The sequence below is a fragment of the Lithobates pipiens genome, unplaced genomic scaffold, assembly GCF_037356315.1.
Source record: "Lithobates pipiens isolate NorthernLeopardFrog02 unplaced genomic scaffold, aLitPip1_a1.2 Scaffold_30, whole genome shotgun sequence".
In the NCBI taxonomy this organism is placed as follows: domain Eukaryota; kingdom Metazoa; phylum Chordata; class Amphibia; order Anura; family Ranidae; genus Lithobates; species Lithobates pipiens.
In genome coordinates this window covers 74935980-74962687 of record NW_027507791.1, presented here as the reverse complement: position 1 = coordinate 74962687, position 26708 = coordinate 74935980, and the positions used below count along the sequence as shown (strand labels likewise).

Below are 26708 nucleotides of genomic sequence, written 5' to 3'. Positions count from 1 at the left end.
GTCTGTCATTGGGGTGCATGGGGTCTGCCAGCTGGGAATACATGGGATCTGTTGTCAGAGTTAATGAGATATGTTGGGGTGCATGAGGTGGGCCAGCTGAGGATGCATGGGATCTGTCATTGGTAATATGGAGTCTTCCAGATGGGCATACATAGCATCTGTCATTGGGGTGCATGGGGTGTCTGCCAGCTAAGGTTATATAGAAAGTGTAATTGGGGTACATTTACTATATCATTAGAGTGTATAGGGCCTGCCAGTGGGGAACATATGAAATCTTTCATTGGTATACCTGTGGCTCGTCATTGGGGATACATGAGATCTGTCATAAGGGTGCATGGAGCCTGCCAGGTGGGGAGACATGGAGACTGTCATTGGGATGCATGGAATCTTTCATTGGGGTGCATGGTGCCTGTTAGCTGGGGATACATGGGATCTGTCGTTGGGGATCCTGGAGTCTGTCATTGGCATTCATGGTATTGTTTTTATGGGGGGGCATGGTGCCTGTTGGATGGGGATACATGAGATCTATCATTGGGGTACATGGGATATATCATTAGAATGTAATAGGGCCTGACAATTGGGGATATACTGTATGACCTCTTTTATTAGCATGCCTGGGGCCTGTCATCAGGGATACATGGGATCTGTCATAAAGCTGCATGGAGCTGGGGAGACATGGAAGCTGTCATTGGGATGCATTCCTGTAGGGGTCACTATATATGTGTGTGTGTGTGTGTGTGTGTATGTTTGTGTATGTGTATATGTGTGTGTGTATGTGTGTGTATATATATATATATATATATATATATATATATATATATATAGTCAAACATGTGGGCATGCATGCACTAATTTGATTGTTTTATTTGATTTTCTGTGAAATTTCTAAAGCTGCTTGCCAACCATGTTGAATAAAGTGTAGAGAATGGGATAGTGTTCTATCAGATTGGGATTTAACTCTCTGCTTTTTATGTCAGTCTGCAAGCCTGTAAGGTCAATCAGAGTTTGCTGGTGGATTTGATTTATTAATAGAAGGTTGCCTTACTTCTATTCACTTTTATTTGTATCATATTAAAGCTGCTTGCAACCATTTTACATCCTAAATATGGGTATAACTTGCAGCACGCTATGCAAAGGGCAAATAAAAACTTGCCAATTAGCTGTGACCAGTCTGTGTGCAGCCAAAACTGTGAATGTAGACTTATACTACATTTCTGGCAAGATCAACATGTGCTTAGCCTGAGAAAAATAAAAAGAAGAAGAAAACGAATGCAGCCACCACATCTAAGCACTGATGAGCTGCAATATATTACACTTTTGTTCTTGTGTTTAGATATATTTGAGCAGAATAATTGTGTTGGGTTCACTTTAAGTGAATAAATGAAGGATTTCATCTAATTATAATTTCTTTCTTTTTTTTTTTTTTTTAAGATGTGGATTTGCAGGTGAAACAGGACCAAGATGCATTATTCGAAGCGAAATTCGAAAACCTGGCCTTGCAAAGGTAGCCACAGGAGATCACCTGGAAACAGAATCTATTATGTCTTTTATTGATATGTAGTTGGCGTGTTTTTGCAGGATGCTCAGTTACTTCTCTTAAAGCGAATTTCCACCCAAAAATGGAACTTCCGCTTTAAGTGCATATGACCCCCTGACAGGCTACATTTGGCATGTCATTTTTTTGGGGGAGGAATGGGTACCCTGTTTTTACGGGCACCAAGATTCCCCTGGCTCCGCGGCACCGGAAGGAAGTTCACCTCTCCCCCCTCCCTCCCTGCAATCTTCTGGGACATGTCACAGGTCCCAGAAGATTTTCCAGCCAATCACAGCACGTGGCTCGGCACCTCGGGGAGGAGGGGGCAAAGGAGCGAGGCCTCGTACGCCCACGTCGCTGGACCATGGCACAGGTCAGTGTCTGATTATTAAAAGTCAGCAGCTATACTTTTTGTAGCTGCTGACTTTTAAATGGGTGGAACTCCGCTTTAAAGCCAAACTGAAAATTCATATTTTTTTACTTGTTCTACATGTAGACTGCACAACTTGTAAACAATATAGCTTTTTTTTCCCCCTATGATGTGCATGTTTACTGTTGTAACAGTTGCCCTGTTTTGGCAAAACTTTAGAAAGTTGGAGTGCTGCTGTTTCCTGTATCCTGTCTTCATGGAGGACAATGGTTTTTAATAGGCTTTTGAGACTGTTTTGGATGCATGCTTCTTCCAGATCACGGATTCATTAGGTAGTGTAGACAGATTAACCACTTCAATAGCAGGGACTTTTACCCCCTTCCTGCCCAGGTCAATTTTCGCAGTTTGACAATTGCACAGTCATGCAACACTGTACAAATTTTTATAATGTTTTCTTTTGTTGGTATTTAAAGTGGTTGTTAACCCATTCATTTAACTTCATATAATTCTGTGTGTTTGTTAATGATAGTTGCTCCTGTCTCTGTGTTTTATTTTAAAAATGCTGCTATACCTGATTTCAGAGTGCACACGAGACCGGTCAGCTCTCTCCTCTCCTCTACTGGCAGCTGCAGCAGGTGGTGCCAATATTCCCCCACTGATGTCATTCGGGACGAGAGGAGAAGAGAGCCGGCCGGTCACATTTTTTTTTTTTTTTCATAAAACACAGACAGGAGCACCTATCATAAGCAAACACACAGGGTTATATAAGATTTTAAAAGTAATTTCAGCAGCAGGAGGGGGAGGGGTGGGCACTTGACACAGAGCAGACAGGGAGGGAGAGAGGACCGGAGAGCTGCGGATGACAGAGGCACGTAAACTGACAACGGTGTCAGGGCTCATCAGCCATGATAAACTGTGGTCAGTTTTTACAGGGGGGGGGGGGGGCAGAACCAGGCCAGATCAGCCAGGTGTTTCAGGTGATACAAGGGGCCAAATTACACAGCACGATCACTGTGCTGTATAACATGCTTTAACCATCAGCCGACAAGCCGCCGCAGCTGTACTGTGGCAGCATGATTCGGCTGCGCAAATCGCCGTTATGCTGCTTGCGTGCTCCCCAAGTCGATGCGAGTGCCCGGCGGTCTCGATAACTGCCAGGCTCCTGCGATTGCTCGGAGGAAAAAGGAGAACTGGGAGCTGTGTGTGTAAACGCACAGTTTCCTGTTCTTTGAGGGGAGAACTGACAGATCATCTGTCCATACAGAGTATGAACAGCGATCTGTTAGTTTCCCTGCACAGTCCCATCCCCCTTCAGTTAGAGCACTCCCTAGGATACATTTTAACCCCTTCACTGGCAGTGACATTTTTACAGTAATCAATGCAATTTTAATCCCACTGATCGCTGTATTAAAGCCAATGGTCCCAAAAATGTGTCAAAATTGGCCGAAGTGTCAGCCATAATGTCGCAGTCACGATAGCCAGTTAAAGCGACGCAGTGCCGAATTGCAAAAAGTGGTCTGGTCTTTGTCTAGCCAAATGATCCGGGACTTAATACAATGCATACCAGCACATTAGACCATTGCCTTTTTTTAAAATGCCCAAGTGTTCATAAAGCCAAACAACCATTCATCTTAAAAATGCTGCTTCCCCCTTTTCCTACCTATCTTGCATAGCCTGTTTCAAAAATTTCAGTTTAAATACCTTTTTTTTTTTTTTTTTTTTTTAGTCCAGTCTGGTCATGTGATCCAGCATATCTGGATCCTCTGTGTAAGGTAGCGCTCAACTACGTCTGTGAATTCCCAGGGCCTCAACACATCCCATAGACCAGTGATGGTGAACCTTGGCACCCCAGATGTTTTGGAACTACATTTCCCATAATGCTCTGCATTGTAGTGGAGCATCATGGGAAATATAGTTCCAAAATATCTGGGGTGCCAAGGTTCACCATCACTGCCATAAACTCTTATTGTCGCCCCACCTTCCTCTTCTCTGCAGCACCCACTCTCTGACACAGGGGAGCCAGAGCTGCTGGATCACTGGACTTGGCTAGATTAAATAAATCTATTTATACTGCTGTTTTTAATGCATGCTATACAGGATAGGTAGGAGTAGAGGGAAGGTAACATTTTTAAGATGATTGTTATTGCATTATATCTTTCACTTTAAAGGGAACAATTCATTTATTTGTATTGGCTGCCTGTAATCCTCTGCACAGCAGGGCTCTGACTCGGGGAGGTGGAGCAGCACTCTTAAGTTGTTTATAGATGGTTCAAAACTCATCTGGTTCAGCAAGGACCAGACGATATTTTATTATTTTATTTTTTCTTTCAACCCGTGATTGCAGGAAAAGAAGTCGCATCATCTCTGGTCTGCCTTAACCTTTCCAGCCTCTATTAATTTGCATAGTGCTGTCAGGTAATCACTGCTATCTTGGTGATAGGAGGGGGATTTTAGGACTGAACCCATTAGCATGCTGCTGCTCTGTCATTCTCATATCTGCAAGCTGGAGGGATCAGTGGCAATACTGTATTGCTTAAAGTGTATGCATTGCCCAAAGTGTTTTTAAGCTCCTATCAGGCTTGTATTGCTTCCTGTGTCCCCGCTGGAGAGATTCATCCCCTCAATTTGTTCTGGTGGCTATTTTCACTGAAGTGACTGATGGGAAATCCAAATTTATAGTATATAAATATTTTTTTTTTTTTTTAAGGAGGAATCAGTCCCTGTGATGTGTGTCTCATCACTTTCTAGAGATTTCTTTCTTCACTCGGGATCTCGGAAAAGAAAGGGAAAGGAAATTTTCCCAATGGGAAAGAGATGGAGAGAAAATAAAAGAAAGTTTTAACACCACAGTATCAAATAAAAGTGAGTACACCGCTCACATTTTTGTAAATATTTTATTATATCTTTTCACGTGACAACTCTGAAGAAATTACATTTTGCTACAATGTAAAGTAGTGAGTGTACAGCTTGTATAACAGTGTACATTTGCTGTCCCCTCAAAATTACTCAACACACAAGAAAAAGAAAAGAGCGAGATAACAACAAATTTAATACACCTGCTCCCCATTCACACCTGAGACCTTGTAACACTAACAAGTCACATGAAACCAGGCAGGGAAAATGACTAATTGGGCCCAATTTGGACATTTTCACTTAGGGGTGTACTCACTTTTGTCAGCGGTTTAGACATTAATGGCTGTGTGTTGAGTTATTTTGAGGGGGACAGCAAATGTACACTGTTATACAAGCTGTACACTCACTACTTTACATTGTAGCAAAGTGTCTTTGAAGTGTCTTCAGTGTTGTCACATGAAAAGATACAATAAAATATTTACAAAAATGTGAGGGGTGTACTCACTCTTGTGAGATACTGTATATCCAAAAAAACATTTTGGCTAGACTAACACTTCTAAGGAAACCTGTACTCAGGTCTTTAAAGCTTGTATTTTAGGTGTCATGCTAAATGGATGGCTTGAGTTGTTTTGTTGCACTCGAAGTTGCAGGCACATTAGGAGTCCTCTGATGCTGATTCATGAGAAATGAACTGCTTGCCAACCAGCCGCCGTCATTATACAGCAGCAGGTCAGCTCTCCCGCGCAAATTACCATAGGTGTACATTGGTCTTTGCACAAGAGATGGCGGACGTGCACCGCGGGAGTGTGCCCGTGTTCCAAGTGATCGGGAACAGCAATCTGTGTCATGTCCCTGGTAGCCCATCCCCCTACAGTTAGAACACACCCAGGGAACACGCTTAACCCCATGATTCCCTCCCTAGTGTTAACCCCTTCCTTGCCAGTGTCATTTTTACATTGATCAGTACAATTTTATAGCACTGATCAATGTAATAATGTCACTAGTCCCCAAAAAGTGTCATTTGGGGTCAGATTTGTCTGCCGCTAAAGATCGCAGATCGCCGCTATTACCAGTAAAAAAAATAAAATAAATAAAAGTCCCTATATCTATCCCATAGTTTGTAGACACAATAACTTTTTGCACAAACCAATCAACATACGCCTATCGTGTTTTATTTATTTTTTTTACCAAAAATATGTACTAGAATATATATTGACCTGAACTGACGAATACTTTTTTTTTTTTTGATATGTGTTATTGCAGAAAGTAAGAAATATTTTTATTTATTTTTTTCAAAATTGTCTGTTTTATTTGTAAAATGTCAGTTTTTCCCGAAAAAAAAAACCCAGAAAAAGTCGGCAATGGCTTACACTCAGGCTTCTCTTTTATTGCAAGATGTTTACTGTGTGCTAAAGTTGAAATTTCCCCTATTTATTACAGCCAATCAAAGTTGTCCAGTACAATATCAACACAGAAGAACTCTATTCATATCTCATAGAATTTATTCACATGCTGTATTTCAGGTAAGTCTTTCTGGTCTTTGTTGTTTTTTATGTTTATGGCCATAGGAGTCCTCTGGTTTTATGTATGTACAACCCAGCTGTGAATATGTGACCATCACTGAGAAAGGCAACATCACAATGGAATGGTCGGGGTCTGGATTCGATTTTCAGTATGATTTTAAAGCAGTATTGAACCCAAAAGCAAACTTTTATTATATTGCAGCTTACCAACTCTTAGATATGACTGAATGTGTTTTTCCTTTTCAAGCTTTCTTTTTTTTATAGTTTCATCTGGTGATCCAACCAGTATATCTGTTTTTCAAAAGCAAGCAGAATGTGTTGGTTACAGAGATGAGACAAACCATGTTACCACTGACAGGGATGCATACAATGATCAGTTTTTATTTATGTAAAACCTTTCTTTATCCCAAATGGGGAAAACAACTGTTTGCTGTAACTGCTTATAAAGTTTAAGCTGAAGTTTCAGTTTAATTTATTAGAGTATTTAAATCTGCTAGTCCATCTAACACTTCCCTCCCCCCAGACTGACAGTGCTGCTGTTCAATTTTGCCCCCTGTGCACCTTCATCCAGAGTGGGGACACTCTCTAATACAGGAGGTATGTTGCTAGTCAGATCACCAGATAAATAAAGAGGGGGGGGGGGGGAAGCCTACAAAAAGGAAACTAATACAGCTACCGCATCTAATGATTGGTAAGCTGCAATATATTACATTTTTGGTTTTGGGTTTAAAACCACTTTAAAGCGGGGTTCCACCCTAAAGTGGAACCTCTGCTGATCGGATCCCTCCCCCCCTCCGGTGTCACAATTGGCACCTTTCAGGGGGGAGGGGGGTGGAGATACCTGTCAAAGACAGATATTTACACCCACTTCCGGGTATGGAGTCTACGCCATTTCCTGTTCTGCCGCGCTGTCTGCTGGGACACACACGGGTCCCAGTGACAGCGCGAAGATTTCCTATTGCGCTGCGCTACTCGCGCATGCGCAAGAGGGAACCGGGAAGTGAAGCCGATTCGCTTCACTTCCTGATTCCCTCACCTAGAATGGTGGCGGCAGCAGCCGAGGGCCGATCGATCGGCCTCGGCTGCCGGCATCGCTGGAACCCGGGACAGGTGAGTGTCCATTTATTAAAAGTCAGCAGCTGTAGTATTTATAGCTGCTGGCTTTTAATATATAAATATAAATATAAATATATATATATATATATATATATATATATATATATATATATATATATATATATATATATATATATATATATATATATATATATATATATATATATATATATATATATATATATATATAAAAAATTTTTTTTTTTGATGGAATCCCTCTTTAAGATGGCAACAGATTCTGCCAGTGAGTTTTAAGTTGTAGATAGACTTTCATTCAAGCCTGAACTCTGGCCAGATATAAAAGACACAAATTTATGCAGCTCTGTATTCAAAAATAAATCATTAAAGTGATATTAAAGGCCAAAAAAAAATAGCAAACATGTTATACTTGCCTGCTCTGTGTAATGGTTTTGGACAGAGCAGCCCCGATCCTCTTCTTCTTGGGTTCCTTTTCCGGCGCTTCTGGCCCCTCCCTCCTGTCAAGTGCCCACATAGCAAGCAGCTTGCAATGGGGGCACTAAAGCAGCCGTGCTCCCGAGCTGCTGCTCTGCGTGTCCATTCAGATACGGAGCCACAGATCGTCTCCGCTTCCCCACTCTCTCTTCCTTGGCCGTCTGGTTGTGATTGACAGCAGAAGAAGCCTATGGATCCTGCTGCTGTCACAGCCAATGAGAAGGTAGAGTCCGTGGAGAGCTGATGCTCTCATGCACATTGCTGGATCATGAGGGAGCTCAGGTAAGTATTGGGGGAGCTGCACACAAAAGGTTTTTATCTTAATGCGTGAAGGTAAAAAAACCTTCAACCTTTTAGAACCACTTTAAAGTGTTTTTTGTTTTTGTTTTTTACTGTGCTGAGCAGCCGGCCTCCTTCATTTTGAACACACAAGGTCGATTACTGGACATGTGTTCTGTGACAGAATAATAAATGCCAAATGAAAACCAGTCTGGAGAATTTACTTTCAATCGTTTTTTATTGAGTTCCAAGAGGTCAATACAGAAAGGAAATATCATAAGAAATGGTTAAGTATTGGAGCATCATGAAATGACAACATAACAGTACAGATACATGTATCATAGCACAACCGGTTCCATATAAGGTATTACAAAATATTATGGCTGAGAGTCTGGAGAATTTAATGGAGGCTGCCACTGCTGAAAATCTTTGTACCCTGGTTGTCATTCATGCTTTTTGGCCTCTTTTCCTTTTGGAGTTTCTGAATGTTGTAAGCAGTTTTTGAGATTTGTCTTCTATAGCTGCATACTTGTTTTATGTCCAGTGAGACTGTTGAAAGCAGAGAGTTAGCATGCAAGCCAGACAGCAAGAATTTTTGGAGGTAGGTCAGTGGTGGTAGCTTCCATCATTTTCTCATGGTAGATTTCCCTTTTTAAAAACACTTTTTTTTTTTTTTGGCAAAACAACTGAAAAATTTAAAAGAAACGCCAGCCTCTGGTTGGATACAATGGTCAGCACTCTCAAATTTCAGCCCCTTTTTATACGTGAAGATCAATGTAATGGAAACATTAGACTGAGCAAGAGGTGACAGTTTCCGGCTGTAACAGTATAAGGGTGCTATGTAGCCAAACTGCTGGGTTCTTTGTGTTTATTGTTACTTGGTCTCTTTCTTTATTTGCACTTACATCCTTCTGTTTTACTTTGCAGGCACCTTCTGGTGAATCCCCGGGACCGCCGCGTTGTGATCATAGAATCTGTACTTTCTCCCTCTCATTTTAGAGAAACTCTCACCCGGGTTCTCTTCAAGTACTTTGAGGTACTGAATTTACACTGCAGTGGACACAAAAATTGTAAATGTTTTTGTCCATAAAAATGATCCGCACAACCGCTATTGCTCTAAAATCTTGCTATTTATTTGGGAATACGCAGTGTATAGTACGCAGATGCAATCACTTTATGAGTTTCGGCCTACATAGCTTTAATCATAATTGTTGATTATGATTAAAGCCATGTAGGCTGAAACATGTCAACTGATTGTATTTTCCAAATAAAAAAAGCATGATTTTAGAGAAATAGTGATTGTGTGGATCATCTTTATGGACTATTACACTCAGATGGGCGACTGTGGATCAGGCATCTGTTAGCTCTGTTGATGGTGGACTATATTGGTAGCAGCACTGAAATCTTTGTATTATTGTAAAAACAAATGTTGGCAGTTACAGAAGAGGTTTATTTGGTTGATTGTAGATTGAAAATGGACGTTCATTTTTTTTGGTGAAGGTCACTGGCTTGTTGTGTAATGTGTATGATACCAATTTACCGGTATTATTTTTATTTTTTCCAATAGTTTTTTTTTATTTCAAGTTTTCAATTTTCCATGATAAAACAGAAATCCAAAATAAATAAACAGTATCGCTTAAGTGATTACCATACCAACATCTGTTAACGATAAAAACCTTCCAATAACATTGATCTGACATATTGTTTTCTGAGGTAGCATTGACGTCATTATTGTTACATTTATGTCCCTCTGTAAAAAATGTTATAGACTGTTACTGGTGTTTATATTACGATTTGCCACCTCATGACAGACCGGTTAGAGATGGCCGGCAAAGATATTTAAACCCAAAAAGAGATAGGTGAAGAAAGGAAAGAATACGAAATGAGTTAGAGTTTTAAAGGTTTAGAAGGTGACCCCCCCACGCACGATACCAATTTGAACAAAATCAGAAGATTTTCCATCCAATAAACTGAAGCCTTAAAACCTAACTTAACTCGTCTCCCCTCGCTCCCTCACTAGCACCAGTACCTTCACCATGTCTACTGCTGGGTTCAGGATCTTCATTTGCCTGGACTAGCCAGAATTACTTAACTGCTGCTCATGCTCATGGAAGTTTAGTAATTCGAGCGTCAAGGTTTACATAGTAAACATACAGGAAAGACAATTAAAAGCAAATATAAAATTACGAGCAGACATGCCACTATTACGAGCAGACATGCCACTTTTTTTTTTACCTGCCTGTTCTTAGCCTTCTTTAGAATGTAGACTGAGCTGCACATGGGCAGCTCAGTGTACATTCTAAAGAAGGCTAAGAACAGGCTGGTAAAAAAAAAAAGTGGCATGTCTGCTCGTAATTTTATATTTGCTTTAAATTGTCGTTCCTGTATGTTTCAAGGCTTAACGTGGTTGTAAACCCTTACATTTACCCAATGAAATGACTGTCCTCAGGTGATACAGAGATTAAACAAATCACACGCACACTTACAGGAACAGAGATGAGGCTGTCAATCAACTGGAGGTCCCTCCCCTGTCACCATTTTTCTCTGTCAGGAAAACTTGTCAGAAGTGATTCATGCTAACGTTGGAGGAATGAAGCAGTAGACCGAAATGACACGTAGTACTCCTAATTGAGACAAGTGAACACTATAGAGGGATATGCTTTGTTCATATTTCATGTTTGAGATTTACAACCACTTTAAAGAAAACCTTTTAGTATCATAAAAGCACTGAACAAGATTCGGCATTACAATGTAGCCACCAAGCAGCTCACACAAATATCTTACAAGATTCCTTTAGTGTGGCTGGTGTCCTGCTCCCTCCTGCAAAATAGTGGATCACTACTAGCCAGTGAGAATAATGAGGAGAGGACAGCCCAGCCCTGTAAGTTTTCATTCTGTAAAACAAAAAGGTGGTTATTGATTGTTCCTTCTTTAATGTGTACATTTATACAGCAGCAGCAGTACTGCTTTACAGAATACGTGGTACGTAGTTCTCATTAGTCCCAATCTTAGAGAAGCTCACAGCATATTGTTCCTACCCGAGCCATACAGATACACACAGAGCCAATATGGCCTAAAGTCAACTAGCTGTAACTTTCTTATAATTAAAAAAGAATCTGAAGCTCCTAGAGGAAAACCAGTTAAACAGTAGATGTTTATCTGCTCTGCTGCACCCCAGTTTTGTTTATGGCAGGATTCTGTGTACCATGTGCTGTAATGGGGGACAAGCATTCACATTATAGCGCATTGTAGGGTGGGTCAGGTAAACCAGTTCTATGTTTTTGTTTTCACAGGTTCCCTCTGTCCTATTTGCTCCGGGTCACCTGATGTCTCTTTTGACACTTGGCATCAACTCTGCCATGGTGCTGGATTGCGGATATGCAGAAAGCCTCGTCCTACCTGTATCCTTTTCCGTTCTATTATCATTGGTTAGGGATATGTTTTTGTTCCTTTAGGTTATATATACAAAGTAATCTGCATATAGAGTGCTTGTAGTCTATAGGCAACTGGCTATTTTATTTTATTATTTTTTTGAATTATGTGGGGGAAGTATTAAAGCTGTGTGTTTTTTAATTTTATTTATTTATTTTTAATTTGTTTTTGTTTTTTTAACTTGTGTGTATATAAACACTCAAGTGAAAATTTTCTTCACTTCCCATTGTGTCATTGAGACAGGAAATGATGGAAAATCAAATTGTGGACAGCAGCAAAAACTGGTTTAAACCTTTTTCACTTTCAGACCGAATTTGAAAATAAAGTTTTGTTTGGTGTTCAAGGTCAACTACTTCTGTCTACTTCCATTGGAAATTAGAGATGTTACAGTGGGTCTTAAAGTATATATGTCAAACCACAACTCAGGGGACACAGACAAATAAATGTGCAACAAGGATTCTTCCCCTAAAAATAATATTGTCAGAGCGTTTCCCCCACATCCTGTTTGATAAAAGATTGTCAACAGGACAGGAAGTGATGGAAAATCTCTCTAATGGTGCCTAGGGGTGCAACGGATCAAAAAACTCACTGATCGGATCGTTCCTCGGATCAGTGTCATGGATCGGATCATTTTTTAGATCAGAAAATAATTGAATTTGCAAAAACCTGTGAAAATTCCACAACCATATAGCCCCCACTGTAATATCCACTTCATCTCCCCCACGTACACACGGTCGGACATTCCGACAACCAAATCCGTCGGATTTTGTCCGTCGGATCTTGTCCGAAACTGTTGCATACACACGGTCGGACAAAGTTGTCGGAAAATCCGATCTTTCAGAACGTGATGACGTAATTTCGTTACGATGGGACTACGTTCAGGCTAGTAGCCAATAGCTTTGATGTAGGAATTTGATCTGAGCATGCGTGGCACTTTGTCCGATCGAAATTTTCTAAACATGATGGGAGTATGTCCGATCGGACCAGTTTGTCGGAAAATATTTCCAGCAAGTTGGAAAATTTGGTCCGATGGATACCACACACAGTCGGATTATCCGACAAAACGGTCCAATAGGACACATTCCGACGGATTCTCTGACCGTGTGTACAAGGGCTAATATTGGCCGAGTATGGCTGGGTATTACTGAGTATTGCAGAGTATGGCTGGGTGTTGCAGGGTATTGGCAGAGTATGGAAGGATGTGACTGCAATTGTCATAGAACAGCGCTGTGGGCACTACAGATCCAGCCCATAGCGCTGCTTCCATCCGATCTCTCCCCTCCACTGTACAGATCAGTACACAGAGGGGAGAGAGGAACCGGCGTCATGACATGTTTGTTTACAAGTGATCGATCCATCAATTGACAGAGCGATAACATTGTAAACGGCCGCCGGGTGTACCAAAATGGCCACCACTCCGGAGCTAGGCCGAAGCCACGGCCTTTCCTAAGGCCGAGGCAGTGGAGCACTCTGTGGATCACGGGGTGGGCCGATCCGAACAGGTTGACTCATTCGAATCACGGATCAATGACGATCCATTGCACCTCTAATGGTACCCAAGATGGCATAATAACCTGACAGGGGTTCCAATTTTCCCCTCTTTTACTCAAAACTGAAAAAAATAATAATGTGGCTTTGCATACATAGTAAAGGATAACCATTTCCCACCTGCGCTATAGCCGAAAGACTACTACATTGCAGCCTTGCTTTGCCGGGAGGTTGTCATATGATGTCCTCCTGTGATGACACTCCCTGCTCGTCGTGCTCTGTGATTACTGAGTCCTCTGGACTCAGCTGCTCACAGATCTGGGTAAAGAGCCAATCTTGGCAGCTCTTTACCACATGATCAGCTGTGTCCAATGACAGCTAATCGCATAGTAAACACCAGCCGGTTATCGGCATTCCTTTCCTCTCGCTAACAGCGTGAGGAGGGGAGAAGAGAGCCGATGTGGGCTTGTGTTAAAGGGACATCTGCACTGATAATTGGTGGCTCCTTGTCCATGTCGCCTATCAGTGACCATCAGTGAAGGAGAAAAATTACCTGTTTGCAAAATTTTGTAAAAAAACTAAGAAAAATGTTTTATTTTTTTTGGTCTTTGTTTTTTTTTTGTCTTTTTTTATTTTTTGCTAAACAAAAGAAAAAAAAAAGTAGTGTTTACCACCAAAAGAAAGCTCTATCTGCCTCAAAAAGATAGTAAAACATAATAAAACTTTAATATGGGTACAGTGCTGCATGACCACGCAATTGTCATTTAAAGTGTGACAGGGCTGAAAGGTACAAATTGGTCTGGGCAGGAAGGGCATACAAGTGCCCAGTAGGCAAGTGGTTAAAATAATGTGCATTTTCCCTTTTTTTTTTTTCCTCCCCCTCTGAAGATGCATACGTATGTTGAGTTGACAAGCGCGGTTCCCCTGTTTTACATCCAGAAGTGCAAACCTTCAATGTTCTGGCTGCCCCAGCACATTTATGCCTCATAGACTTCTATGGAACCTTCTTTGATCATCTCTGGCCTTGGTACACAGCCCCATAGTAGCTTATGGGGCACTAATGCACAGGCACAGCCAGGGTGGCAAAGACTTGCTGAGCATCGCTAAACAAACGGCAGAACTGTGGTTGTTGGATCCAGATAAGTATGCATCTGTGGAGGGGTAGAATGGATTAGATTGGGCCATGGATAGGGGACAGAAAAAGAATAAATGCAGTTTATTATGATTTATGATTTAAATGGGTTGTATATCTTTATTATGATTATTATTATCATTATTACTTTCTTAACATGTAAAAGGTATATGAAGGTATTCCAATTCTCAGTTGCTGGGGAGCGCTTCCTCTGGGTGGAAAAGCCATTCACAAGTATGTGTTCAGTCATTGTGTGTGTTGTGTGTTTGTTTTTTTTTGTTGTTTTTTTTAAAAATAAATTATTTAGTGTTCAAGAAATCCCACAATATAATATAAAACAGAATGGAAAGAATATGACAGGTCCATATGATCAAGTAAGATCGGGCATTAAAGAACTAATCATGCAGAGCATACACAAACAAAAGGGCAGGCTATGCAGCCCGTATAAATATCGCTGAAAGTGTAATCATTGTGATTTTAAAATTTTATATCAGTGTTACTCTGGTGAGGGGAACACAAAATCTGACATTTGGAATTCATAGATTTGTGTACAGTACATGAATGGTATGAACATTTAATCTGATAAATGCTACATCACACCTCTGCCTTTAGATACATCCCTAAGGCTTACCACATTCAAATCTGACCATACAATCTTTGTACAATCAACTTTCGGTTTACCAGAACTCTAATACAAGAACATACCTAAACTGTCCAATCACTTTGTATTCTGTCATGCAGGCCCTTGCACTTATTGGCGAGGTTTTGCATGGTTTTCTCCAAAGTCAAGTATTTGCACAACAAATAAAAAAGGGGGTGTATTCCTCATTTAGAGATGGCGCCATCTGCTTCATGTTGCCCTTTACAGTATTAAATATGGAGGATTTATTAATTCCTTTAAGCTCTATTTGCTGTAACTTGATAAATTATTCTACTCTATTGTGTTGATGTAAAGGTCAAATTATATAGTTTATTTTTTTATTATATTAAGCAAGCAGATTTTGTCTGAATGTCATTAATACTTTTACAACAAATGTTGATAGCAATAAGAAAGTAAGTTTGCTTCTTATGAAAAGTCACCTATGTGCTATATACATTTGTGAGCAGACACTATCTAGTCACATAAGTCAAACCTAGTTATTATAAATCTCTTCATTAAAGGGCAGATACATGGGTAGTAAAGAAACCATAATACAGGGGTACCCAACCCATGGTCACAGCCCTCTGATGTGGCCTGCAACCTCAAACTAGGGAAGAGCATGCCTATGCTCTGGAATGGTTGGTTGGCAAGCCCAGATCACAATAGGCGGATTGCCGACCCGCCATCCCAGAGCATTAGAGTGCATGGAGCCAGTGGAGGGAGCAGGAGGCACATAAGCTGATGTTTCCTCTGTAGCGCCAGCTCCTTTCCCAAGCGGAGTAATAACAAGTGCACCTGCAACATTTCAGCAGCCTGGAGAGTGATGCCAGGAGAAGCTGGAAGAGCAAAAGGGTCCGTGTATTAAAAATCACATACACTGAACTTTTGCAATTGGCATATTAGCACTTTTAAAAAAAGGGTTATTTGGCTGCTTTCACACTGATCCACCGGTGCACTTTTATGGGATGTTAGCTGCTCTGAGCCATAGACTTATATTATATCCTGCGGGTTTGATGCACTTTCTGAAAGTGCACCAAAACTCCTTTACTTTCTTATAGGGGTCTCAGGACAATAAGGGCTTGTTTACATTTTCTGTTTGGGGGGGAAGTTCTTTGTGACCTGCTACTGGTTACCAAATCACCTACGTGATCATCATGCTCTTCAAAAGGTTGGGCACCCCTGCCATAATAAAGTCTTATATAAACAATATTTGTGTTTTTATACTCACAACTTGAAATAGCTTGTTAGCACTTCAAAGCATGATATGTATACCTGGGTCAGAAATTGTTTTATAGCTGGGTCAGTAGGTTAGGTCAATAAAAGACAAAAGTCCATCAAGTCCAACCTATGTGTGTGATTATATGTCAGTATTACATTGTATATCCCTGTATATTGTGTTCGTTGAGGTGCTTATCTAATAGTATTTTGAAACGATCGATGCGCCCCACTGAGACCATCGCCTGTGGAAGGGAATTCCACATCCTTGCCGCTCTTAGAGTAAAGAACTCTCTAGGCAGTTTAAGGTTAAACCTCTTTTCTTCTAATTTTAATGAGTAGCCACGTGTCTTATTAAACTCCCTTCCGTGGAAAAGTTTTATCCCTATTGTGGGATCACCAGTACGGTATTTGTAAATTGAAATCGTATCGCCTCTCAAGCATCTCTTCTCCAGAGAGAATAAGTTCAGTGCTCGCAACCTTTCCTCGTAACTAATATCCTCCAGACCCTTTATTGGCTTTGTTGCCGTTCTTTGTACTCGCTCCATTTCCAGTACAGCCTTCCTGAGGACTGGTGCCCAGAACTGGACACCATACTCCATCCTTTCCCCAACCTTGACTAGTCCTAACTTCCTTTCATGGCAGAGGAGTGATAATCCTTTTAACGTGTTACGTTGCATGGGGGAACAATCTTACCTCTCGCTCAAATTCTCTTGAGTTTCCATAACCCCCAGATAGCCTGGCTTGGGCACAAACAATTGCAACATTACCTTAAACAGTTCTCCTCCTCGGACCTACTTATGAGGGGTGCCAAAGAGTTTGAGTCAATGCTGTCTCGGTCCACCAGGCCTGATCACCCACACTCCTAGATATACCAAATTTTGCTGCTATTATCTAATCCAAACTCCACCTTATTTCTTTCCAAGTGGGAACAGGACTTGAATACACCAGGGGATGGAATGGGATAAAGTACTATTGTTGTCATACAAACTGTCAATTTCCTCTTACACCCAACAGCGCAACTACCGGATTCTCCCCCGTTGGTATCATTGCCCAATGACTCTTCATAAAATTGATCCCTCCCCTTTCTGATATGTGCTGCTGTTTGTGGGCCCCGGCACCATGCCCCATATTTGGGGAACTTGCCCATGCATTTTCCCCTTTTGATACAAAATACTGCAATCATATAATACCCTGGTGGGAGACATTTCCCTAATCAAATGCCAGGCTCTTACAAAAAAAAAAAAAAGTTTGATCGGACACATTTTGACAGCAGCTTGGACTGTTCTTGCCAGAAGCTGACACCAACCTGGGCCACCATCACTCGCTGCCTGGGCTTATGAATTGAACAATATTGAATATATGGAAAATATGCTTGCTTGTTAGCAGGATAAATCTCAGGCCCACAGCAAATTCTATTTGGAACCATTATTGTTACTATTCCAGTTGTGCCTCCATCTCCACTAAGTGAAAATATCTCTGGGATCTGGACATCTCTCCTTTCCTACCTCCATATGCTTATGAGAGCTCTCTACAAGTTATTTTAGGGAGCCCTGCTATCGCCCACCAGGTTCAAATTCTTTTAATTACCTAGTGTGAATATATTTTTAAGCCTTGCGTTATGGAATGTTGTTCCTCTCCTTTTTTTTTTTTTTTTTTTGTTCTTTTCAAATATATATATTTTTTTTTTTTACCTATGCTGTTGTCAGTTGCCTAATTGTACACAATTTTCTTGCATTGGTATGTCTCTGTTTACATGAACCTACTTAAGTCTATGGTCTCGTGTACGATGTTCTTTTTGTACTTTCTTAAACTAAATAAAACAAGATTAAATCTAAAACGTGACATGTAACTTATTAATTGATAGATCTGTGTCAGTATCAGATGGGATGATGTTTTGGTCTACTCATTATTTAGAACTTGAGGGACGGGAAGTAAGGAGTAGGAATTGCATTCTGAAATAGTGATTTTTTTTTTTGATTTTTTTTTTTTATTGGTTAACCTTCTCTTATGGTGTGTCGGTGTAGGGAAAGAGGTATGTAATTTTGTCCAAGCTAATTATTTCATATCTATAAAGTTAATGTTCATCGATAAGAAATCGTACAGATAAGAGCAAGACAGTGATATTCATGATGTTTATTGCCACCTGTTCCTATGCTTTAAGTGTATCTAAAGCCACGGTTTGTTTGTTTTTTGGACAGAGAGCTGGAAGCACAGCTGTTGGAACAATGCACGGCAGACACAGGGACAGCCAAGGATCAGAGCCTCCCATCTGTAATGAGTAAGACCATTTTAATTTCATAGCATAAGTCGGGGCTTGACAAATCCCAGGTGCCAGGTCGCCATGGCGATGAGAAATTGCATCCTGGCGCCTAGGTTGCCAGCCATGTGCTACCCCCCCTCGCTATGTATCCTGGGCTCTGCTTGCCCATCTGGGCCCAGAACCAGCATAGCAGGTGCTGCTGGGTAGAAGGGAGGAAGGAGAGAGGACACGCTTCTTGGAAGTAATGTGTATGTTGTCACTTCCAGGTCCCTGCTGACAGTTTCCCTGCCCATCAAGGCCAGGAGAGAATGTAATGCGATGTGCATTTCTTTTCATTCAGTTTAACACAGGGGAGACCCTGCATGTCTAAAAAGAACCTGTCGCCAAAAAAAATCATTGCATAGGGCACTTTTAACAAAAAATAAATAAATATATATATATATATATATATATATATATATATATATATATATATATATAATATATATATATATATATAAAAAGGAGTGGGTGGCGCTGCCCGTCACCTGAAGGGTGAACCTCCTGGTGAGTCGCACTTCTCAGGTGAAAGTGCTGTTACTACGCTAGGCAAAGTGATAAATCATTGTATAATCTTATAGAGATAAAAATTGTGTATAGTGTTCTAGTGAATGTTTGGTCACAGGAGTGTGTGTGTGTGTGTATATATGTATATATGTATATATGTATATATGTATATATGTATATATATATATATATATATATATATATATATATATATATATATATATATATATATATATATATAATAATATAAAAAAATCGCTTTACCCTAAACATAAAAATCTGGTTACTTCAAGGTTTGATGTGCCGAGGAGGTGATCGCTCTGGATAGTGCCAGTACACCCACTATATTCTTTTTACCCCTGTAGGGGTGCAAGTATCTGTGTATTAAGCATATGCGCAAGCCATTTTGGATATAAGTCACCTGGGATTTTTTTTCTGCTTTTGTTGTTTTTTTTCATTAAAACACTGCACTTTATAATATAAAATATATTTATGTATATATATTTTTCATCTTATATATTTTTTTTTTTCTTGTGATAAATTATATTGATGGATTCTTGTGATGGGCTTTTTTGATGAATAACAGATTTTATATTGTATTATAATTTCATGGTACTGTGTGTTTGGAATATACTGTATACCTTCCTGTGACCAAACGTTCACTAGAACACTATACACAATTTTTATATCTATAAGATTATAGGGTGAGAACACCTTTTTTCACATGGTTTCATATTCCCACACTGATTTATCCCATTGCATGGGGTAGTAACAGCACTTTCACTTGAGAAGTGTGACTCACCAGGAGGTTCACCCTTCAGATGATGGGCAGCGCCGCCCACTATATCACTAATATATATATAATATATACACACACACACACAAAATATTTTTTTAACACTACTGGTGCCCCAAATTTGGAGCCCCCTAGGGGAGGCAGCAGCCCAGCCTACACCTAAGTGTGGAAAAATACCAATTTATATATTTTTCGTCCCCTATAACCTTGCCATTCATATTTTACAGAAAAAAAAAATATAATTTGTGTGTTTGTACCCTCAAAAAAAAAAAATATTTAATGTGTTTTTTTATTTTTATTTTTTTAATTTTTTTATGAAATTATGTGTTTACTAGACCTTTTGCAGTAATATTGTGTGACATGAAAAATTGGAACTACCGATATTTATTCTCTAGGGCATCTACTTTCAGAAAATATATGTTTGAGGTTTTTATGTAATCTGCAGGCCTAAAATAGTTTTTTAAATGTGTGCAAATAATGCAAAAACGGATCTGGCAGCCAAAAGGGTTAAAGGATAAGTTTACCTTCGGGAAAATGTTACATGTTCTACCTATAGGCGTTGTTAGTTTTAAAAAAAAAAACTAGATCCTGACTTTTTTTTAGCTGGCTCCTAGATTTAAAACAGATTTGTCAAGCCCTGGCATAAGTCAACCTTTTTGAAAATGTTTTGTTTTATTGACAAAGTCCTTATGTTTTATGTTTCCAGGCAGTGTACCAGAAGAAATAGTGGAAGACATTAAAGGTATTCTTATCTTATATGCCCTGAAATGGGATTTTCAGTCTAACTGAAAACAGCTTGTCTGCTTGAGACCCCTTCATGTAGTGATACAGGAGGGGTAACTACTACTAACTACTACCTACACCATACCTTGCAGCTGGAATTGAAAGATACTAACATCCCTTGTTGTACATTCTAAAAATGAATATGTTTTTCATGGCTTTGATTTCATACATTTTGTTGCAGTGCGTGTTTGCTTTGTAAGCGACCTGCAGAGAGGGCTAAAAATCCAGGCTGCCAAGTTTAACATCGATGGCAGCTCAGAGGTAGGAAATCTCTGCCTGTGTGTCTCTCAGACCCCATTCACACCTGAGCGTTTTGTAGCTTGACGCCTGAAGCTACAAAACGCTGGAGGGGAAAAAATCCATTATTCTCAATGGAGATGGTTCACATCTCCACTCCAAGTCGCCTGAATCGGGCTGATTTGGGCGTTTTTTCTTCTTTTAACATTGGTGACCTTTTGCCCTGCACAAATTCTGTAAAATTTGCGGTAAAAAAATGCCGCAAATCGCGGTAAAAAATGCAGCAAAAAAACGCTTGAAAACGCTATGCTCAGGTGTGAATGCAGCCTAAATCTTTGTGGATTTTATTCACAATGAATTGTAAGTGTCTGTGTTCCTGATTGCTTGTTTTAATGTTTTTCAGCGCCCTGCTCCACCTCCCGATGTTGACTACCCACTAGATGGACAAAAGATTTTACACGTCAAGGGAGCAATCAGGTTTGTGTTTTTTTTTTTTTTTTGTTTTTTTTTTTTGTAAATCCTTTATTTGTATAAAGACTCATAGAGAACACAGATATTAGAGAAATGCATCTGAGTACATTGTTAATAGAAACTCCAACATATAAACAGCTAACGAAGAGCACCAAGACAAAAATCCCAGAGAAAGTATTCAATAGCACAATCCAATACCACGACTGAAGCATATATAGTTCTGCTCACCCATATTTCAGGGAAGCAAGCTTCAAAATATTGTCAGTAAAACAAAAAAGGCACTCATGGCGGGGTCATGCGTGCCAAGAGATGGAAGACCTTGAGTTATCAAGAGGGTTCCACTTATCTAGTAATCTGAAATTTTGAGGAAAGACAAAGAAAGTGGCGCTAAGGGAGGGCCAACAGGACCAGGGAAGGGACACCAAAGAAATGAGGCGAAGGACCAACAAGGAGGAACGGGGGGGGGGGGTAAGGCGGAAAGGACATCCGGTCATCTCTCTCCCTGGGTAGAGCGAGGTATGCGGAAGTTCACTTGGGCGGTGGGGAGTTTGTTGAGGTAGGCACAAAATAATTCAACGGCCTCCAAGTTCCTTTAATCAGGTTTGAAAGCTAACGTTACGAAAGTTACGAAAGCTGACTCTCTGCTCAAGCATTAAAACCTCTAAAACCGCATATAAAGAAATTTAATAAATCTACTTTGCACATAAAGAAAAACAAATTGCTTAGTTCAGTCCCTGCTTCCAACCCTTCTGGAAAGTGATGGTGATGTCGCTGCACCTTACCATTTTTTTTTTTCCCTTAAAGTGGTTGTTAAGCCACTATTTTATGTTTATACCATCCACATTGTTAGATAACAGCTCCAGTGGGAGGGTCCAAGAAATACGGAAAGGTTTCTTCACAGTAAGAACTGTGAAAATGTGGAATAGACTCCCGCCAGAGGTGGTTATGGCCTGCTCAGTAGATTGCTTTAAGAAAGGCCTGGATATTTTCCTGAATGTACATAATATAACTGGGTACTAACATTTATAGGTAAAGTTGATCCAGGGAGAATCCGATTGCCTCTTGGGGGATCAAGAAGGAATTTTTTTCCCCTGCTGTAGCAAATTGGAGCATGCGCTGCAGTGACTTTTTTTTTGCCTTCCTCTGGATCAACTGTGGGCATAAAATTGGGTACATTGGATGGTACGATATTTTTTATTTATTGTTTTTAAGGTTGAACTGGATGGACTTGTGTCTTTTTTCAACCTGACTAACTATGTAACTCCCGCTTATGTCAGCCAGAGAGGGGAGAGCCGAAGAGTCACGTGAGCGCTGGGAGTCGCTGTAAAATCAGATAGGAATTGGCTTTTTTTTTTTTCTTTATATAAAGCACAGACACTAGGACACATGTTGTTATCTAACAATTGGGATGGTATAAACATAACATTGTTTTTTAGTAGCGGGTAGAGAAGCAGAGCAGCACTAGTGAGAGCTGACAGGCAGGAAGGGGAGGGGGGAGGAGGACAGATGGAGAAACAGAGCTTCAGATAGAAACGGATGACCGAGACACATTAACTGACCACGGTGTTGGGGCTCAGCAGCCATTATAAACCATGGTCAGTTTACAAGGGGAGGGCAAAACCAGGCAGGATCAGCCAGATATTTCAGGTGATACAGTGGACCAAATTACATAGCACAAGCACTGTGCTGTATAACATACTTTAAAGAAACAGGATCCAAAAACACTTTGATTTTTTTTTTTTTTTACTTTGTAGGCGATTTTTACTTTTTTGGGGGGCGAAGGAGGATGCTTTAAATAGAGCAGGTATCACTAAATATTGGACCATGGTCTGGACCTGGACTGAGTTACAGTCCTGTCTGGACCACAAGCCATGCCAATTAGCAGCTGGATGTCCTCTTCCACCCAACTCCCACTGTCCTCCTCAGCAGGGTGGTGGGAGGTGCTGCAGATCTGGGCAAAGAGGGGAAACCTTTTCAGATAACAAGTGGGCAATAATCCACTTGTTAACATAATAAGATGGGCAGTTCCCACCCTCTTCCAGATCTACAGCACCTTCTACCCCCTTCCCTGCTGTGTGAATGACTGCGACAAGCAGGCAGGAGACCCAGGAAAGGACGTTTAGGTTGATAAGTGCCTCTACCCTGCTGTGTTAAGGTAGGATTGTGCGGGGGAGAGTGCCATTGAAAGGGAAACTGTGATGTAAGGGAAGAGTAGGGGGGAATTACTGCATAGGGGGGGGGCTGTGATGTGAAAGGAACTGAGGACACTGTGGGACTACTGTAAAGGGGGGACTGTGATGTGAAGGGGGTCTGTAATGCAAGGGCTTATTCACACCAGAACGATCTGGATGTGCATTCTGTTACAGGTGTCCATATATTCCTAATGATACCCCAAACACAGATGACAAATGCAGTACATTTGCCTGCACCAGATCACATGGTACTGCAGTACCATGCGATCTGGTGCAGTGCATTTTTGAAAAGTAGTGCATGCACTTTGTGCAATCCACTGCGACTTGTGAAAATGGCACTGCACTGAATCGCACAGGAACGCGGGACTGCGGACACTGATGTAAAGGGAGTGGATTGTGATGTGAGAGGGAGCTGTGGACACTGATTTCAAGAAGGGACCTACAATGTGAATGGGGGATGCTGAGAACCCTGATTAAACGAGGAGCTATGATGTGGAAGGAGGGCTAAGGACAGTGATTTAAATAGGGGGGACTGTGATGTGAAGGGGGGTGAAGACGCCTATTTCAAGAAGGGGCTATGATGTGAATGGGAGGGTGGGTCGCATAGGACACTGATGAAAAGATGGGACTATGATGTAAAAGGAGGGCTGAGGACCGTAATTTAAATAGGGGGACTTTGATGTGAAGGAGGTCTGAGGAGACTGTGGCATAAAGAAGAAAAGAGAGGTAGTGCAGTGCCGCTCTGAGAGTAGTATGTCTATTAAAATATGGCTTTATTTATAATTTAAAAGATCTGCACTCACATCTGAGTAGATAAAAACAGGCATAATAGATCTCTGTGGCCATCCTCAGCTATCATCCGGTGTGTCTTGCTGGGCTGTAGTAGGGTATTAGACCTCGGTGGCGTCCATTGCTCCGGGGTGTTTATGTCCTACAATGAGCATGTCAGCAGGTGGAGAACGTCAGCCGCTTGAGATCGGGGTGCGTAGCTACAGAGCTTGCGTTCGGAGCATGAGTGCTCCTTCATCAGGCATTCCTTTTTATTGTGGTGTAAAGGAGGATATGATATGAAGGTAAGCTAAAGACACTGATGTAAAGTGGGGCTGTGATGTGTTATAGCTCAAACATGAGATTAGGACCTCTGCCAGAAGAACATTTCACGGACTGAACCTCTATGAATTTGAATTCAAGACCTCTGCAATCGAATGAACCTTCAATTTGACCCAAGTCATTTATTTCTTTTTTTTGCTGTCAAAGTCCTAGATAGCAGTAAATACCCTACATAGGTTCTGATTCTTTGTTTTTTATGTGCCAAAAGTGTGTGAACTCTGCTTTTACCTTTTTTAGGGATTCTGTTGTGGAGCTGCTTTTCGAGCAGGACAATGAAGAGAAGTCTGTTGCCACATTGATCCTAGACTCACTTGTGCAGGTAACAGCTGAATAATCAATTTGTTAATATAAAGTTTGTCTTCATTTCAGTGGTGTAGCCGTTAAGTGGATCTGAATGAAATGCTCTCACAGTTAAGCAAAAATGTAGAACTTTTTAAATAATGCTTAAAGGACAAAAGTAGCTAGTTATGTAAAATCTGAAAGTAAGACTTCAGTAGATCATAGACGGAGTGAATTTCGTTCCTGCATAAAAGAAATTTACTTGATTTCCCCATCAACACAGATTGTGTTGAAAGGAGAATCCCTCCAGCCGATCCATTGTATAAGACGGTGATTATTGATAGTGGCTATACCAGCCACTAGTGATAATTGCATGCAAAATCTGGCAGGCTGATTGTACCCACGTTGATCGATTGATCAACTTGGTACATTCAGCCTTGCCCATTGATGATTCGATTCAAACCATCTATGGCCAGCTTTAGAGTAAACCTGTCATGTTAAAATCCCTGCCAATTTCCATCTACAAAAGTATGTTCTACTTACCCATTAGCTTCATTTATCTCTTGAATTTCTGAACTTCAAAAAGTATGAAGAAGAGGAAAATTATAGAGAAAAAAAAAAAAGAAATTTGCATATGTAATGCAGGTGAGGATCTCAGAGTATTAAAGCCAGAGTCAGCATGATAGCCAAGCAGCTAGTACTCTCAAGAAGAGAGTTTAGCAATGGCTTCAATTTTATGAAAGCCAGTGTTGCTTTACAACTGCTTCTCTTCTCATAAGAGTCTGTGGAAATGTAAATCCACTTGAAACAGGTCAGTGAATGCTGAATGACCTCTTAAGCATCTCAAACTGATGTCAAAAGCATTTACTGCATTTTCCAATTGACATAGACCCTTACTTCTGTTGTATGCCTCAGCCAACGCCCAACTAAATTAACTTGTATTTAGCAGAGGTGGACATAATGCAACCGGCGTGGAGCTCTGGTCCAGTTGAGTTTGATGGCATGCTCTTCCTGCCTGATCTCTACAAGGTTACCCTCATCGTGCAATGGCCTGTGAATCCCCTGCTTGATCTCATTAGGGAATATGGAGCACGCTATACTTGGGCCATCCCTTTCATATTTTGGTGCCCAAGGAGCGGGCATCCTGCCAACTTCACTCCCCAGATTAGTTACTGGCCCTCTTCAGATTTTTGGGAGCCAAACCCATTTGGTTGGCGTTTCATGAGGGCCCCTCTCGCCCAACCCTGACAAGTCTACCACAGTGCAGAGGTTCATCAGAAAAGTAGGAATTGAGGGTGGCATTACCTTTTTAGGTATTAGAACTTTATATATGACTGCTTGGTGGAGCTCCACAGTATGTTCCAAGGCTCAATGGCCACTGGCAGACATCTATATGAGTAGCAGTATTGATGTTAGTTTGTTCCAAGTGTAGGTTCAGTAACATTTTCTACTCCTCAGAAGTAAGTGGGGTGAGCCACTAGAATAGGTTTCAGTTCAATCAATATTCTAAGGAAGAAGCCTACTTATGTGCATTTCTTTTTACAGAAGATGAACAACCCTTGTTAGGTCATCTGAGAGATACTGTAGCTGGAATTTGTGAGACATTAAGTTCAGTAACAATTTCCTTGTTTTCTTTTTTTCATGATTGGATATCTGTGACATTGCATTGAGAACTATTTAAACTCCCAGTTGGATCCCCCTTCATTTACCACTGATATCTGTTTCCTCTCTCTGTCATACAGTGTCCAATAGACACCAGGAAACAACTTGCAGAAAACATTGTGGTTATGGGTGGCACGGCCATGCTGCCAGGATTTCTTCATCGGTTAATGGCGGAGATTCGTTACTTGGTGGAAAAACCAAAATATAAGGAAATTCTTGCATCTAAGACATTCAAGGTTCACACTCCTCCTGCAAAGCCAAACTGTGTCTCCTGGCTTGGAGGTAATGCAGACTAAGTATTGTAAACCTAAAGTGTTAAAGCCATTTTTTATTT

At 40.7% G+C, this 26708-nt stretch overlaps 1 protein-coding gene across 1 annotated transcript in view; it reads left to right on the top strand.

Moving 5' to 3' along the window:
* The window catches only part of ACTR10 (actin related protein 10), a 30367-nt gene that overhangs the window by 894 nt on the left and 2765 nt on the right, over window positions 1-26708 (top strand). Inside the window, exons 2-12 of the mRNA XM_077464461.1 lie at window positions 1432-1504; window positions 6198-6280; window positions 9056-9164; window positions 11422-11529; window positions 14347-14414; window positions 18237-18316; window positions 20347-20382; window positions 20605-20684; window positions 21064-21137; window positions 24671-24752; window positions 26455-26656. Of these exons, the coding sequence (XP_077320587.1) occupies window positions 1432-1504; window positions 6198-6280; window positions 9056-9164; window positions 11422-11529; window positions 14347-14414; window positions 18237-18316; window positions 20347-20382; window positions 20605-20684; window positions 21064-21137; window positions 24671-24752; window positions 26455-26656 (995 nt within the window). The remainder of the gene's footprint in view (window positions 1-1431; window positions 1505-6197; window positions 6281-9055; window positions 9165-11421; window positions 11530-14346; window positions 14415-18236; window positions 18317-20346; window positions 20383-20604; window positions 20685-21063; window positions 21138-24670; window positions 24753-26454; window positions 26657-26708) is intronic.